Source organism: Hipposideros armiger, unplaced genomic scaffold, assembly GCF_001890085.2.
Source record: "Hipposideros armiger isolate ML-2016 unplaced genomic scaffold, ASM189008v1 scaffold_361, whole genome shotgun sequence".
Taxonomy (NCBI): domain Eukaryota; kingdom Metazoa; phylum Chordata; class Mammalia; order Chiroptera; family Hipposideridae; genus Hipposideros; species Hipposideros armiger.
The window spans coordinates 1,651,051-1,667,766 of record NW_017731711.1 but is presented as its reverse complement, the minus strand read 5'-3'; the positions used below and the strand labels follow the sequence as shown (position 1 = coordinate 1,667,766).

The 16,716-nt window shown below is 33.4% G+C and overlaps 1 protein-coding gene across 10 annotated transcripts in view; it reads left to right on the top strand.

The window, feature by feature from the left end:
* Window positions 1-14,719, top strand: part of ZNF644 (zinc finger protein 644) — a 118,722-nt gene extending 104,003 nt beyond the window's left edge. For all 10 annotated transcript variants that reach the window (XM_019661787.1, XM_019661782.1, XM_019661784.1 and 7 more), the window contains 2 exons: window positions 12,172-12,274; window positions 13,026-14,719. In XM_019661787.1, the coding sequence (XP_019517332.1) occupies window positions 12,172-12,274; window positions 13,026-13,218 (296 nt within the window). In that variant the 3' untranslated portion in view covers window positions 13,219-14,719. The remainder of the gene's footprint in view (window positions 1-12,171; window positions 12,275-13,025) is intronic.
* The last annotated feature ends 1,997 nt before the right edge of the window (window positions 14,720-16,716 follow it).

Genomic DNA, 16,716 nt, shown 5'->3' with positions numbered 1-16,716 from the left:
GGGCTTTTGATTATGGGGCCTACTCTTGAAGAAAAAGCTTAGATATCCCCAGGCTAAATGCTAAAGGCCTGCTTGGTTACCTGGGATAGAATAACATCCCAAGCCTTCTTAGAGAACCACCGGCTCCTGGCCTCTTCTGTGGGAACTGGGAGCCAGGGGGAGAAACACTCCAGCAGCCTGAAGAGGATGCCCCTCTGGTTCCTCGGATAGTTACTTACTGATGACTCAAATCCTTCTACTGTGATGATTCTCAATTTAGGGGATCATTCACCTTTTTGAGAATTTTATGAAAGTGATGGGCCCATTCCAGAAACATACACTTATTCATCCACAGATAAAAATTTTTCTATATATAGGCTTTGCATATTTTTTTCCTCTGGTAGAAAACTGAGAAAGGGGAATGCCAAAATAAAAATGAAACGGAAAGAACACAGAACTGGGCATCAGGAGCCCTAAGAAAGCTTTTATTCTTTAAGAGTTAAAAGATGCTTGAAATGCTAGAACTGTGTAACATCAAAACTAATTTTATATGGTCACAAATATAAATTAAAATATAACATTCTTCCGAATTTTAGTAAAAGGAAGTAATGAAGAAAGTAGAAAAGCTTTGGAACTGAAGACATGGAAGAGGTAGCCATAGTTGGGACAGAGTTAAATTGTCAAAGAAGAATAAACTTCACAGATTAAAAATTTGCCCTAAACTGACCCAGTTTATCATCCCTTGGGCAGGTTCAAATAAATAGTGTGATAATTTCCATGTGCTTTCAGTTGTAGATAATTATTTATGAAGCTGTTTTACTTTTTTTAGTGGATTTTTGTCTAAGGAGACTGGTATAAAAGGTTTGCTTTATATCCTATATTGTAAATTCAAGGCATGCTTATTCAAGGTTTTCTTCCAATTAGTATAGACAGCACTATTGGTAGACTACTTTTCAGGTTTTGTTTCTCTTTAATGTTATGTATGCTCATACAAACTGCTTACTGGTTAACTCCTTATACAGTCTAATAAGAACATTATTTAATTTTCATTAAAACTCAGAAACTTTATATAGTTCATATTAAATGCTTTTGGACTTTTAAACTATTGGCCTTTTTATGTTTAGTAATATTTTAATTAAATGGTATCTTTTTTATACTGGCAGTGTTAACAACACAATATTACTGTACTAAATTATTAGTAGAATGACCATACACACTGGTTTAGCCCTGTTGTCCCAACCAAATAATAGTGTCTCTTTCATGAGTGTCCTGGATTGGACAATAAATTATATGGTCACCCTGGTTATTAAAATTTCTAAAACATTTTAAATTATTTAAGGCAAAGTGTATTCTGTCAACTAAATCTGCAATCAGGAACCAAAAAAATTATTTTTGAGGCCAAAGTAAGCATGAACTTCAACAGGTGAAGAAAGGGAGATAATTGAAATCTGAGTAGAGGGAATCTTGTGAAAGAAAATATATCAGTAAGATGAATGCATGTTTGCACAATCTGTTATCTGTTGAAAAGAAGAAAGAATAACAGTGGTGTTCAGCATTTTTATGGGGACACTATTTTGCATCTTGACCCTGTATACAAACTCACAGTCATATGCCTACTTATTCACTCACCTGAATTGAGTGTGATGCACTCTAATATTTTCTATTTTATTCTTTTTCATTAAAAATTAATGCCAGTCATGACCCAGTAAGTGGATTTACTACCCACTAAGAAGTTGCTGCCCACTAAGAAGTTACTACCCACAGATTGAAAACATCCCCCTTATGTGACTCTTTTTTCTTAGGGACTGATAGTGACTAGAATCGACAACAGTAATATTTTAGAAATCATAACACTTCTGTGGCAGCAAGTGAATTTTCCTTCCTCGTTGAATTCAAATGTTTATCTATAGATCATATTTTGTTGCTCAAATGCTGATCTTTGGCATTTAAAGTAAATTAGGAATTTCTAGTTACTTTTAATGTAAGAAAAATATTCTTATATGCAAATATATTTAGGGGAAGGGCTTCATTTTATTATTTTCAGAACACTTCCATGATAACATTTTGAAAATAAAGCATGATAGTTGCCATTCTGCTACAGCAGACTCACCATCATAATTAAAGAATGAGTTTTCCAATGAGAAAAATAATAACTTCAAAAATTAGCACTGGAGCCTTTTAGTCAATACATACCCCTAGTGCAATATATCTATATGCATTTTTAGTAGAGTCATTGTTTTATTTTCATACCATTTATTTCTTTGTTGTTTGTATTTTTGAATTACAGTTGACACCTGACATTTTATACTAATTTCGGGTGTACAGTACAGTAGTCATTTACTTTTAAGTGGAATAGTAGACTATATATTGCTTAATGGGATCTTTCCTTAGTTTCAGCTGTAATGATAATTGGCCATAGAGACCTGCAACAGATAATTAGCCTTAGCGGCCTGCAACAGCAAGTGCTGATGAACATACAGCACAGTGTCTGGTGCTGAGCTGGGTATATAAGTCACCAGGAAAGTAATTCTTATGTTAGGGAAAGTGCTGTAGGAACACTTTCTGCTGTGATGGAAAGAAAAAAATAGTATTGTGAAAGCTTTTCAAGGTACGTTAAATTACTTGCCCTCTATGAGTGTCTCTGCAGTGTCTTTTTAAATATTATTAAAATATTGCATCTTCAAGAAATTGAATGCTTTTACAGTGATTCATTCAGCCCCAAAAGAATACAAATAAAAAGCTTTTATTTTCTTATTATGATTAAACTCTCAAGCAGCAAACCAGCTTCTAGTTAAAGCAAATCCCTTGATAAGTCCTCCAAACTAGGCTGTATGGGGGATACATGAGAAGTATGAGACAGGTCCCTGTCATCAAAGAACTTAGAAAGGATTATTGGCAACACATACAAAACTATCAAAATTATAAAATTGCATGATAGTATACAAATGGTATTTGGATGTAAATGTTGTAGGAGTTTAAGGTGTTTATTTTAGTCTAAGCCTTCTTTTGAGGGGAGCTGGGAATAAAGTTGTGTTCCTTCCTTCTTGCTACCTTTACTGCTTGTCTCATTGTTAAATAGAGCCTAAAAAGAAAAATATTTAATGCTGGTATGTTCTTGTCATTATGTTTAAAATGAGAGAAGAAAAACCAGTAGTTGAAGAAAATTTTCATTTATTCATTCATTCAACGAAAGTTATAGTCGTATTAGATCAGGACGGTGTTAGCTCTGAAGCTGTAATGATCTTGCACTCCAGCTGCATAAACATTATCATGACAAGTAGGATAAGTACAAGTGTACTGTTACAGAAAGCTTTATAATGTCTCAGCTAGGCCCTGAACTTGAAGGATGAGTACATTTAGGAAGAAGAGATAAGAGTAGACCATTCCAGTTAGAGAGAAGAACATAGTATGGCATAAAGGGATGAAATTTGAAGTTCAGGAGGTGCTGGCAGATTAGTTAGAGGTGTTTGGTAAGACGGTGATGCCGGAAAGATAGGGTCAATGCTTTGAATGCTTGTTAAAAAAATTCAGAAAGTCATTGAAGGATTTTTTTAAATAAAGGAATGACATAGTCAATCTTGTATTTTAAAAAGCTATCCCTGATATAATGAAAGATGTATTTTCTTGGCTATACCTCATATCTGTAGTGCTATTTTTTCATTAAAAGTGTATATCTGGGGCCAGCCGAGTGGCTCAGTTGGTTAATAGCTCACTCAAGAGTCGAGCCCTGAGCAGCAGGGTCACTGGTTCGATTCCCGGCCCGAGATGAGCAGCTGCTGAGCTGCCAACATGTGGCAGGATGGCTCAGCTAAAAAAAAAAAAATTTTATTTACCCCCCCAAAAAAAAATGGTATACCTGTATACAGTAAAACCTTGGATTGCGAGTAATTTAGTAACTTGGTTTGCAAGTGTTCCACAAGACGAGCAAACATATCTATATATTAGGTTGGTGCAAAAGTAATTGTGGTTTTTGCCATAACCGCAATTACTTTTGCACCAACCTAATAATACATTTTAACTTGGTAAACAAGCGATGTCTTGCAATACCAGTAGTTTGTTTCCAGAACGAATTATGCTCGCAAACCAAGGTATTACTGTATATTTACCTGCACAGTAACGTGTCATTTATTCAGGATTAGCAAGGGTAATGAACTGTTCAAGTTGAGTACATTTTCCAGGTAGTGGAAGACTAGTGTCAAATTTGATTTTATCCTAACCATTTTGATGGTAATGTTTCTAAAATGTTGTTCTTATTTCTACTTTGTGAAACAGTAGAATGAATATGATAACTTAATCATTTGACTATTTAGAGCCACCTTTCTGGATACTAATTGTTTTAGTATTCCAGCAACAATTGGGCTATCTGCCCACAATACTCAAAAGTTATTGGCTGATTTATTCACCAATTCAACAAGAATTTTTTTTCAGCTTTTACTGTGGTTTATGCATTGTGCTAAGTACTACAGAGATAAATCAGGTCTTACAATATAGTAGAAACACATATATATACACATAACTGCAATACAATACAAGACAGTGCTGTTGGAGAGATGTACTTGAAATGTTGTGGAAGAGAAAGGTCCCTAGACCAAGACCCAGCAAGGCTTTAGAAGTAGCATTTGATTTGGACCCTGAAGAATCGATCGCTAATGGAAATGGAAATGGGTGGAGGTCAGAGCTAGGGAAGGAGCATACCTGGGGAAGGGAGCAAGTTGTAAAAATGTGGAAAGTTTATTGAAAATACTAGGAAATAGGAAATAAAGGAATAGGGGTGGACAGGTAAAAGACATAGGATGCTGGAATGCTAATCTATGGTGTTGGAATTAATTTAGCTGAGGGGCCAGTAAAGGTGTTTTTTGAAGAATTCACTTTTAAATAATTTTTTAAAAAGAATTTGTAAAGCTTGTAAAACTGCCTTTTAAATACAAGTTAAAGGATGTGGTGGAGAGGTGTAGAAATTGTAGGTGAGGTCATTTTAGGAGCCCTGAACCAGGACAATGACAATAGGAATGTAAAGGAAGGGTGACAGATGTCCGGATGATGTTATGGAAGTAACAGTAAGCAAAATTTGACAGATTAGTTAGAGGTAGAAGAATATGAGGAAAGAGACAGAAAGAGCGCAGGGTTTTAGATCTTGTTACCGGGAGGGTGGTTATATCAGTACAGTTAATGCATCTGCTACCATGGTGTCTGGTATGAGAAGGGTGGGCTTCATTCCTTCACCAGCTGTCAGTTACCTAGCAACACTTCATCATCCAGCTATCCACTGTTACAAAACAAATAACCATACTTACTGAGTTAGTTTTGTTTTTAGGAGAATGGAGCCTAAGAATCTTATACCAGTGTAGCATAATATATTTACATTTTATGATGCCTACTTTTGCTGGTCATTGGTTATAATATTTAGGAATTTTATTTGGCTTGATAATCCGTTTTCACCAACATCCTGTTTTTCGTAAAAGTCTTAACTAGTCCTCTAGCATTCCTGTTGGTTTTGTTACTTACTAATTTTATGAGTTTTGCTTTCTATGTCTTGTTTGGATTTTTTTTTTAACTATTGACTTGACCTGGATTTGATATGTTTGGATTTTTTTTTAACATGTCTAATATCTTTGTACCCTCAGTTGTAGTGTTGTTTGCTATGATTTCTATTCTGACATTAATTTTTTGAGTGCTGTTTATAATCTGGAGTAAGATATAGTTATGCCTTACAAAAACAAGGCCTTTTCCTGGCCAGAGCTAAACTGTAAGTACTCTGCTCTAAGTGACTTTATGGAAATAATAAGGTAATACACAGATGTTCTCTTTTGGAGGTTAGGGCAGAAGGATGGCTTGTGGTCCCTCATTTATCTAAGAAGTGGAAAAGCTGGATTTACAATTTTTTTGTTGTGTCTGGAGTTTGAGTAATAAGGTTAATTTGTGCTGTCCAGTGTTTATAAAATATACTTAATTGTGTCCTTAGCTGGAATTTACCTAAGACAGAAGATATCAGGTCAGCACCATGTTTGTTTATAGATTGGATTTTGGCTGGAATGTGTAAAGCACTTCAAAATTATTTTAAAAATCAGATCTATTGGGATCATGGATTTGTGACATTTAGATTTACTATTACAATTATTGTGAGCCCTATCTAATTTAAGTTAAACATGGTTATATTAAAGATACTTTGACGGAAATTTTACAGTAAGTCTGTTTCCTTCCTTAACTAATTTCGTAATCAGGAACAGTTATTTAATTAGTCCTACTAAATATGAAATGATAATTTGGGAAATACTGAGGCTTTTAGAGGCCAGGGAGTGATTATACTCAGGTAATTCTAAACAAAAGTGATTTAAAGCAGATTTGTCATTGTGTGTTTTAATGTTTATTCCAATTTTAGGTGTCATAGAAAAGCAGTTGATAATGATAAGTACCTATTTTGAAGAAAACAGCACACAGGTCCACCCGTCATAAGGAGAAATTTTAAATGTCTTTCCTTTCACCTATCACCACAGAGAAATAATATAATAGATTTACTCTCCTGACCAGTAAGCAACTTGTAGCTGGGGTATTGTTAGCTTTTAACTTTGGGCAAGCTGGAAAAACTAGTCTGCCTTCAATTCTCTGTTTATAAAAATGTGTGATAAAGTACATTTGTTTAACTTTTCCTCTAAAGATATTTTCCAAGTATCTTGAAAATACTTGCTCAAAATATTCTTTTACTAGTCATTCCCTCTACTTTGAAATAACAGAGGCTTCTACAAATTAAATGTGCTTTTTCTTCTCCCAAGGAGACCCAAGTTTAAAGAAAGGCTGCCTTCATTTGCTTTAACTCTTTCTCTGAACCAAGCATATGAGGCTGTTGCTACCCTTAATACAACCCCTGACTTCAGGGGGCAAACCCAAGCTACTTGTCTCTTCTAGACTAACATTGTTAAGCCATAAACCTCATACTTAAAGCAAAGGAAATCTACTTTTCACATATTTTGCATTGCATCCTATTCCAGCTAAAATGTTAAATCATGCAGGATCTAATTAACTTTGCCATGATTGCTCTGTGATTCTAGGTTAGTTATTTTTTAGTTATTGAGAGTGGAAACTCAAAAAATTGATGAAAGTTAACTTAGGGTACTGAAAAAACATCCAGTTTTGGAGTGAAAATATCAAGGGAAACTGATGAGGAAAATATACTTTTGAAGTTGCTAATTGTGTATCTATAGGCTTAATTCAGATTGGAAGGAGAATGCTGCTTTTCATAACAATAAACCACTTAAATTGCTTTATATGTACGTCTTGGGAATAATGACTTGTTCAACTATGGCAGTGTAGCTAGGAGCAAAGAATTGGTATTAGGAGGTAAGGGAAGTGAGGCCTTTCCAATTTTAATGAACTGAAGGAGGGTGGCATTTAACAGTTGTTCTTAATAGCTGTTTCTTTGTTTGTTTTTTGTTTTTAATGGGCTAAGAGATTAAGAGGTGGAACTGAGGGCTGCCTTTCTCATTTCTGGTGGTAGGTACTTAATACCCAGAACTGTCTGCATCATTTGCAGGGTCCAGTGCAAAATGAAAATGTAGCACCTTGTATTCAAATATTATTAAGAATTTCAAGACTGCAATAGCAGAGCATTAAACCAAGCTTATGGCCCTGTGCGACATTGCGACATACACCTGTGAGCTCTGTCTTTTAGGCACTTGATGCAAAAAGAAAAATGGACACTGAAGAAATAAGAATTTGGCTTTTCAACAAATGGCTTTCCCTATCCCCCCCACCCATCCCTATGTTATGCAAAGTAGAATAACTCCTCTCCCCACCCCCACCCCTCAAAAAAGCCATGCTTCCTTTTCAGTTGAGGCTGAGGAAAAGAAAATGCTGTTTGCAGTCTTTTATATGTTTGGGGCTTATGAACCTTGAAGGATTAATGGCCACATCTAGTCTTGTTTATTTATCCATCTCATGCTGTGTACTCACCCCTTGGGGCTTATGCATCCTCTTTCCATCTCACTACTACCACTACCAGCTCCACCACCAGCTTGTTAATGGTGGTGGAATGATGGCTTACCTGCTCATGTCATTTTTATCCTTACTGTCTTCCTGAATGAGTTCATAGCTTCTATTGCCTGCCCACCTTGTACAGGCCGATTAGATAGGAAAGAAATTTTCTTCTCTCTACTAGAGTGATTTCATGCCTCTTATTTTGGATGTATATAACCTGGCCATTATATTAAGTTTCACTTTACCCCAGAGATGCTGACATTGATTTAGGAACAAAATAGATGAAATAGAGCTTTTAACTGAATAGGCAGGGGAGGATAACTACAAATAAGAATATTTTGGTGGTGAATGTTAATTTAGTTATTATGTACTTCTTTATCACGGAAGTTTCAGATGTTTTTAAGAAATAACTCCTCATTCTTTGTGGTCATTTGTGTAGTGCATTAAAAATAAAATAAAATTAATTGAGACAGGTATTGTATATAATGGGCAGGAAGATGGAATGGGCAACAGGACTATTTAATAATGTTAGAGCCCAGAGTAAATTCTTTTTCTTTATATAAAACTAAATAGTGTCTCAGAAAACAGTCTTGAATTCGTATGTTATATTATCGATTTGCTTTTCATCAATCCAGTTTAGTGCTTTAGACACAGATGTTGTTATTGTTGTTGTATTTCATAGCATAGCAGTGTGGTGTTTTTAGGGGCTCATAAGTCTATTGTATTTCTCTCTCATTCCTATTTGATCAAAACGGCTTGTTTACCTAAAGGTATATTCTAAAAATTTTGTATGTGACCCTACAGCTCAATTCATTCTTCTCACAAGGAAAATATCCCCGGTAGCAATTTAAATCTTTTATAAATCGGATAACTGCAAATATTTTCTTTTTACAGTCTTCTGATTAAAATCGATCACTTAAACATTTTCTGCTACCCTAAATAGGAACCTTAGGAATGTTTGAATGACTAGGTTTGTTCCTTTCTAAAGCAATTATACTCAAGGAGAAGAAAATTAAGAATTTCTAAAACTAATCTAGTATTTTTTGTAAATTTTAAGCATAGAAATGTTAGATTTAAAGTACTGCGGAACAGGAAAAATGCTGTGTGTTTTGTTTTTTACATTAACAAGTAAGTGCAAATAAAAGCTTTGTATAAAATTATCTGTTTGGCAGGTTATTAAACAACTTTGTTAAACCTTTGGCTGTTTATCACAAATATTGATAAGCCAGCCCCATTATACTAAAATTGAATGTATTAGTGATATTCTGTTTTTAAAGTACTTGTGACTCCTGGTACAGTCCAGAATAAAACTGCTTTTCCCTCTAGATATAGTCAAGTCTGTAAAATGAGAACATTTGTATAATGGACATGTTTGTACATCATCTTTTTTATTTAATGGAACATTTTGTGTAAATCATCTTTTTCATATAGCGAATACCATATAGCTGTCCCCTTTGTGTGCATATTAATATGTTAAATATTCATTTAAATTTTTTTTTTTTTACAGATTTTTCTAAATTGTTTAGGCAATATTGTAAGGGTAAAGGTTGGATGTTGGTATTAGAAAAAACTATTCTTGTAAAATGTATTCATGTTTTACCTTTTAAATAAGCAACATTTCAAGGGCTAAGACTATTAAAAATGATCATGGAGATATTAGTACACTGAAATATTTAGGTATAATTACCAGCGGCCCCAGGTTTTTAATATCCTTACTTTATGGACAAGTTTCCAAGGATTCCCAGTGTATGTGGTTCTCTAAACTAAACTTGGAATCTTGGATACTGGAGATAATGATTTGCTGGAAGAGTTGTCCAACTTTCCAAAGTCATAATACCTTCAAATATTAAATACTACAAAAACTATGACACTCTCATTTAAAATTTAGATCTGATCATTCATAAAACAGCCTAAACTTCAGAGTTTCTAGAGTCCATTTAAAATCAAGTCAGAAAAATTTTTTCCTCTATTAAAGTCAGAAACATTTTTACACTTCAGAGTAAACATGCCTAGTTCCAATTGAAAAGTATCACAGCATCGAAATGTAACTTGAATATTGTGTAACATATAAAACCATCTTTTGCATACTTTCTCATTGCCCTCTGCCAGTTCTCCCTCAATTTGTTTTACAACCTAACCATTGGCATTCTGTGAACAATAGTTTAAAGGATTGTTATAATGTGTTCTATTTGTATCCTACAGTAATTTATTTACAAGGGAATTTGAATACAATGTGACAGTTTTGACAACCAGCAAGCTCATGGAAGTAAGATTCTACCTGTAATCTCATGATGTAGCAAATGCTTGCTCTGTTCTAGGTAACAGATTGTGTGTGGTTTATCTTACATTTAAGGAAAGAGTAGTTGACATCTAGCCTTTGAGTTCCTCAAAATCTTTACTTCTAGTGTATGGATTACTTTAAAATTCATTTAAATTCAGATTCCTCACCAGTGCAACTGGGAAAAAGAAGGTGCTGATTATAAAGTACATGATACCTCACTGCCCCTGCTGGATGTGAAGAACCTAGTTTCTACACCTAAACTAGACTGATTGGTAAAGAATTTAAGTGTGACTGCTAGCAAATATTCATTTAAGCAAATGATGTGTGCAGACGTGTTCTACAGGAATATTACCTATGTAACATGATGGTAGAACAAATTTCCATTCATATGCTATCTATTAATGTCAAAGGTTAAATTACTGGGTTTTCCTTTATTTTTACTTCAGAAGTATTTGTTGAGTTCCTACTATGTTCCAGTCTGTTTACTGAGATAACTAATGAGATCCGTATAGGATTTTTCTATTCCAGGTTTTGGTTGAAGCTTTGAATTAGCCATTCTTTAATACCTGACTTCCTGTAGTTCTTCTTCTGAGGATAAGCAGAGAAAGACTGTAGGCCCTAGATTTTTTAAGAGGCAGGTGACAGGAAGCAGAAAACAGTGGCTTGAATGAGATTTAGATTTCTCGTGGTTTTTAATTTTCTGTTTGACGTTTCCATTAGCATGGCCACTTGACTACTGTAAGGAGCTATGTTTACTGGCTTTGTAATAATAGCATCTATTCTTTTGGAATCTGGACTTTGAATAACTCATTTCACAGAATCATTGAATAGCCAGTTCCTATTCTCTCTTACCTAGAATTTTTCCAGGGGATTTCACATAGCAGGGTAACAGGAGAAAAGCCATTTGTAACTCTTCTGTTACATTTATTTCTGTCCCCCTTAGATCCCTAGATAAAAACTCTTACCTTCTCTTCCTGCTAATTGACCAGCAGCAACCTATAATACTTATCATCCCTTTATCCAAAGGAATGATGCAGATGTATTCAAAGACCAATAAAATGTTATGTCCTGTCTATTCCTACCTATAAAAATTTCTTTGTTTCCTTTATTAAATTAGATTTTATGGAATAACTGATGGAAAGAAAAGAGAAACATTTCAAAAACAGCACTTTAAAGTTTGGTCCACTTTAATATAATTATTTTCCTTTTTTCATCATTTAAAAAATAGCTATAGGAGAAAAATCTAAAATGAAAGAAATATATAAAAATAATAGCATTAAACTTCCAGTCCATTTGTAAACTTACATGAGATAATCTGATTTATATTTATTTTCTAGTAAAATGAAATATACATGATTGTACATGCCATTCTGGTTGAGTTAAAAAATGAAAGTTGAGCTTTTTTTGCCCTTTCAAATATATATAGGACCATCATATAATTTTAAGAGTTATTTATTATAAAATTCAAAATGATTTGCTATAAAATTGATTTTTCATTGAACTTTTTAATACATTGTTGATGTTCTTTACTAAGTTTTTAAAGCATGTAAGACCTACTTAAATGGAGTAATAATCAAATGAAAACTTAAATAATTTTCCTGGAAATAAGATTTAAACATATTAAAATTATGTATCATCATAAGAGAAAAAGATTACCATTATTGTAATAATTGACCAATTTAGTAATTTCAACTTAGTTAATTTTCTCAGTTCTGGTTTGGTATGGTAAACCATTATTTTAAAAAGGAAGTACAGGAAGAATGTATGCAGATAGCATTACTACTGTTTGTGCATGCTTCAGGGAATACAAATAAATGCAGACTTTTTCTAACTTGATTTAAATGACCTCTCTAGAAATGTATGTATGTGTGTATAAGCACACACACACACATACTTTGGAATATATAAGAAATGTTAAGTCTTTCTCTTCCCTTTTTTAGCCTTAGATTGTAAGCAAAAGAAATCAAGGTCAAGATCTGGAAGCAAGAAGAAAATGCTAACATTACCTCATGGTGCTGACGAGGTTTACATTCTCCGATGCAGGTACATGCCTATATTGCCAAATCTACTTAGTTTCCTCAGATTTTGTGATGAGACGTATTAGTTGTTTCATTTGGGATTTTTAATTTGTGGCAAAGGTGCATTCTTAACAAATTATAAATGAACTTTGGAGATAAGCTTAAAATCTTACTCAGTTCATAATAGGTATGCTGCACTTCAGTAACTAATGGATCAACTTTTTTATATTAACTAAGAGCCTCTATGATGCTGTGAATTATAAAAGTAGCTTTTTTGTTGTATTTTATTTGTTTGCTTTGTTTTGTTGGTTTTTAATTGTCTTGAGTTTCTGCTTATTGGGAACTCATTTTCTCTCCGCTCATACATCTAAGTATAGCTATACAAACCATTCACACCTCCTTCCGTGCTCACCTTTATGCAAATTTTAAGGAATTCTGAATTGGGGAAGAGTCTTTTGAAAAGGATGGTACATTTTGGAAATAGAATTGTTTTAAATGTATTAAAATGTGTAGGTGTTAAGACCTTTTATTTAATATTAACCTAGTAATAATGTTCCCATTTCTACAAATATTACTCGAGTTGTAGCTATTGAAACATGAATTGGCAGTTTTGATATTGCATTAAATCATTTTGACTTTATATATATTTAGAAACTGTTGTCAAGTACTATCTGTAATATAAAATTTACTTCTTATGTTTATGGGTTTTATGGGAATTGGTTTTAAATGAAGGGAATTGATCATGTTAAGAGAACTATCCTCAACTTCTTCTATAGGTTTTGTGGCCTAGTCTTTCGTGGACCATTGTCTGTTCAGGAAGACTGGATTAAGCACTTACAACGACACATTGTAAACGCTAATCTTCCACGGACTGGAGCTGGCATGGTGGAAGTCACATCACTATTTAAAAAGCCTGCCTCCATTACAGAAACTTCATTTTCTCTACTAATGGCAGAAGCAGCTTCATAGAACAAGGAAACCTTTTAAATAGCAAATTTGAATTGGATGTAAATTTGAAATTCTTTGTCTTTTTTTTTAAAAGTCACATTAAATTATCCGTTTATAAATACGAAAGCAGGAAAATGGGGAAAGGTGAATTACAGTGACGTCAGAGCAAATTGAGTACTTCAAACAGTAAGTAGTCTATATATTTTATATAGAATGGAAGATGTGTTTTTAAGGTTACTGGGTTTTGTCAGTAAACTGTACTCACTCAGTAAAAGATCAGTACATGTAAGCAGTCATTAATAAACGTGCACATGGATACTTACAGACAGACTTCCTGGAAAATTAATGTTTTCTGCAGTGTTACCGGAATCAAGGTTCTGTTTCTTCCCCACAAGACTTGCATTGAAAAATAAGATATTATATTTTGTTTGTATGTATTTAGTGTTTTGTATAATACCAGGAATCGCTAACTAAATTTACTCAATTTAGGGCATTAAATATCATGTACTTCATAGATCGAGACTGTTCACTCAAATAGGGCAGAGTACTATTCTATCTAGATGTGTAAGTGTTTTTTTTAAATCACATGGAACGGTTTTTTTTATACTAAAAAGTGGAGGGAGATTTGTTTAAACAAGTATTTCTAAAAGAAATATGTACATAGTCCTGGAAATTATTTGTGGTAAGGAAATATTCTTTACTCCAGTTGCATTTCTCAGACAATAAAGTGGTGCGTCCATGCTACCTCCTACTTTGTCAACAAAGATGCTATTTCCCTTTACATTTTTGTATCATAATAGATTTTAAAAATCTAATGTTCTTTATTGCAAGACATCCTTTTGTTAACAGATTTCTTTCTTTTTAATGTTCTACCTAAAATTTGACATGCTTACAGAACAGGTTTGCCTCTTATTTAACATTGTAGAAATGTAATTAATAAACAATGCTCACTACACAATTTAGAATAGGCTTTCTCATTTATATTCTCTTCCAAAATTGATCAGTTAGCAAAACTTAATACACCGATTGAAATATTTCTACATATGATGAGAATGTTTACAATTTAAATTTTAGAACTTGTTTTGGATGTGATTATATGTACGAAAATCGTGTAACACTATGCTTATGCTAGGAACCGACATAACAGAAATACTGAAATAAATGTGCTGTGAGGAATGGAAAATATGGTGCAGGTGTCTTGGTCATGATAAATTGTGATTCTTCTTTTAAACTGTTTTTTTTCAAAAACAAATTAGTTCTTTTAATCTGAAATCAGATTCCTTTACAAATAACAGTTTTTGTATGCAAGCACCATTTCATTTTATTTCATGTAGTATGGCTAATACTATAGTGGAAACAAGGATATGCATTGATACTTTTCTTCGTATGTAAATAAAGTTAAAAACATTAAGGAGTATTTTGGTAGAGTATATACATACCTCACTGCCAGTGAAATTGCTTTCCTATGGTATATCTCCTTACCAGAAAAATCTCTAAATAAAAAAAGACTTAAAGAAAATTATAATGTGTATAGTGTGAAGCATTTCTTATTTTTATCACTGGTGGAAATAGTCCACTTGAGGTTGTGTTTCATTTTATTTAAATTGTTTATACTTAGCAGGTTACTTTGTTCACATACCTTATATATAAAATTAGGAAGTTGGAATAGATGGATCATTCAAGGGCCTCCTGATCCCTGGAGTACTAGATAAGGGTAAAGTACTTGTAAGTTATTTTCATTTTTTGAAATGCCTAGTAGAAACTGTATTTTTTTTTATATAAAGATGAGGCTAAAACATCAAATTACTTTACTTTTGATTGAAAATATACTAAAGCTATATGCTAGTTGTCTCTTGAGCAAGTTTCATTGATAGTTATATATCAGTTATTTTTTTGAATTGGAAGACATACTACATAGCAAATAGAGTTCAGAAATTTGAAAAAAAGATTTCCTGGTGGGAAGACTAGCAATCACTAGAGCCCCTTTTAGCTCTAATTTTTATAGTTCTATAATTTTATCTTATTAAGCCAATAGTCGAGATGTAGGAATACAAATAAAGTTTCATACACAAATCTAGATTAAATTTTTTAATGTTAACCTATATTTAAAACAATTATTCCTCCTAGATCTAAAAAGAATTAAAATTTAAATTAGAAACAGTAACTAGAGGTTCTTGAACAGTAAATTAAACAAAGAACATCATTCATAGTAAAGATATTTGGATTACAAAATTTTTAAAATTCTTTAGGAAGCAAAGTTTATTTTTTTATTGGGCAGTTAGAAAGTTAATGATATATTTTTATTTGACTTCCACTAGGAGAAAGTTATAAAATGTTGTCTTAAGTTACATGATAGGCTTTCATGTCAAAATATGGCCTGATTCAGTATTCAGTATTGCCTAATTTTCTTTTAATTCCTTTATCATTGCCTAAGATATTTTAGCTTCTTTAGTAGTAAAGCTTTTTCCTTTTCAAATCTGGTTAAAAGTGTGGATTTATTTAATAGCATCAAGACAAAAAAGTTAACTTCTCCAAAAGTAAAATTTTTCACTATGCTTCTTTAGAATATATTAGAACCATGGCATAGCTAATACCTCTATTTATCTCGGTTTTAGATTTCACATATTAAATATGAGTTAGGGAGATGATAGGTTTTCAGTAGTAATTTAATAGACAGACTTTTCTTAAGGACAGACACATAACCTCTCAGAAACTATACAGTTAAAGCATGTTAGTTCAAAAGATAGCTTTGATTTTTTTCCCCCCCTTACAGGAAAGTGTAATATATGTTCATTTTAGAATATTAGGAAAATGAAAAAGGGAAAAATGGGGGAAATCGCCTTTGATATCATTATTCAAAGACATTTACTTTTAACAGCTTATTACATTTCTTTCTCTTGACTTACTGTTTCAGTATAATTGTGATTGTTATGTATTATAAATGTATCTCATTTTCCCAAGTTAATTTTAAATTCGAGTGCTGCGTTGTATAGACCAAAACTTGAATGCTAGATCTGGAGCTTTTCCCAACATGAACAACGAATTCTCTGATTCTCCAGGCACCAACATTTCAGTTCTGGCACTGACTGCTTGGAGTTAGCATTGGGTTCTGTGTTTTAAAGAGTTCAGTCCCATAAGACTGAGCACATTTCAGATGCCAATAGCAAGTATCAGGTCACCTGTACTCCTGACCAACCAGCTATAAATTGGGGATTCCCGCAACCCCCCCTTCAGCTTCAGTAATTTGCTACAACGGCTCAAAGAACTCAGGAAAATATTTGACTTTGCTAGTTCATTATAAAGGGTATGTAACTAAGGAATGGCCAAATGGAAGACAAGCACAGGGTAGGGTGGGTATGCGGGGACAGGGGTGGTGTGGAGCTCCATGCCCTCTCTGCGTGTGCCGCCCTCCCGGCACCTTAATGTGTTCACCAACCCGGAAGCTCTCTCAACCCTGTGGATTAGGGTTTACTGTGGCGGTTTCCTTATGAAGGCATGATTGGTTAAATCACTGCCCAT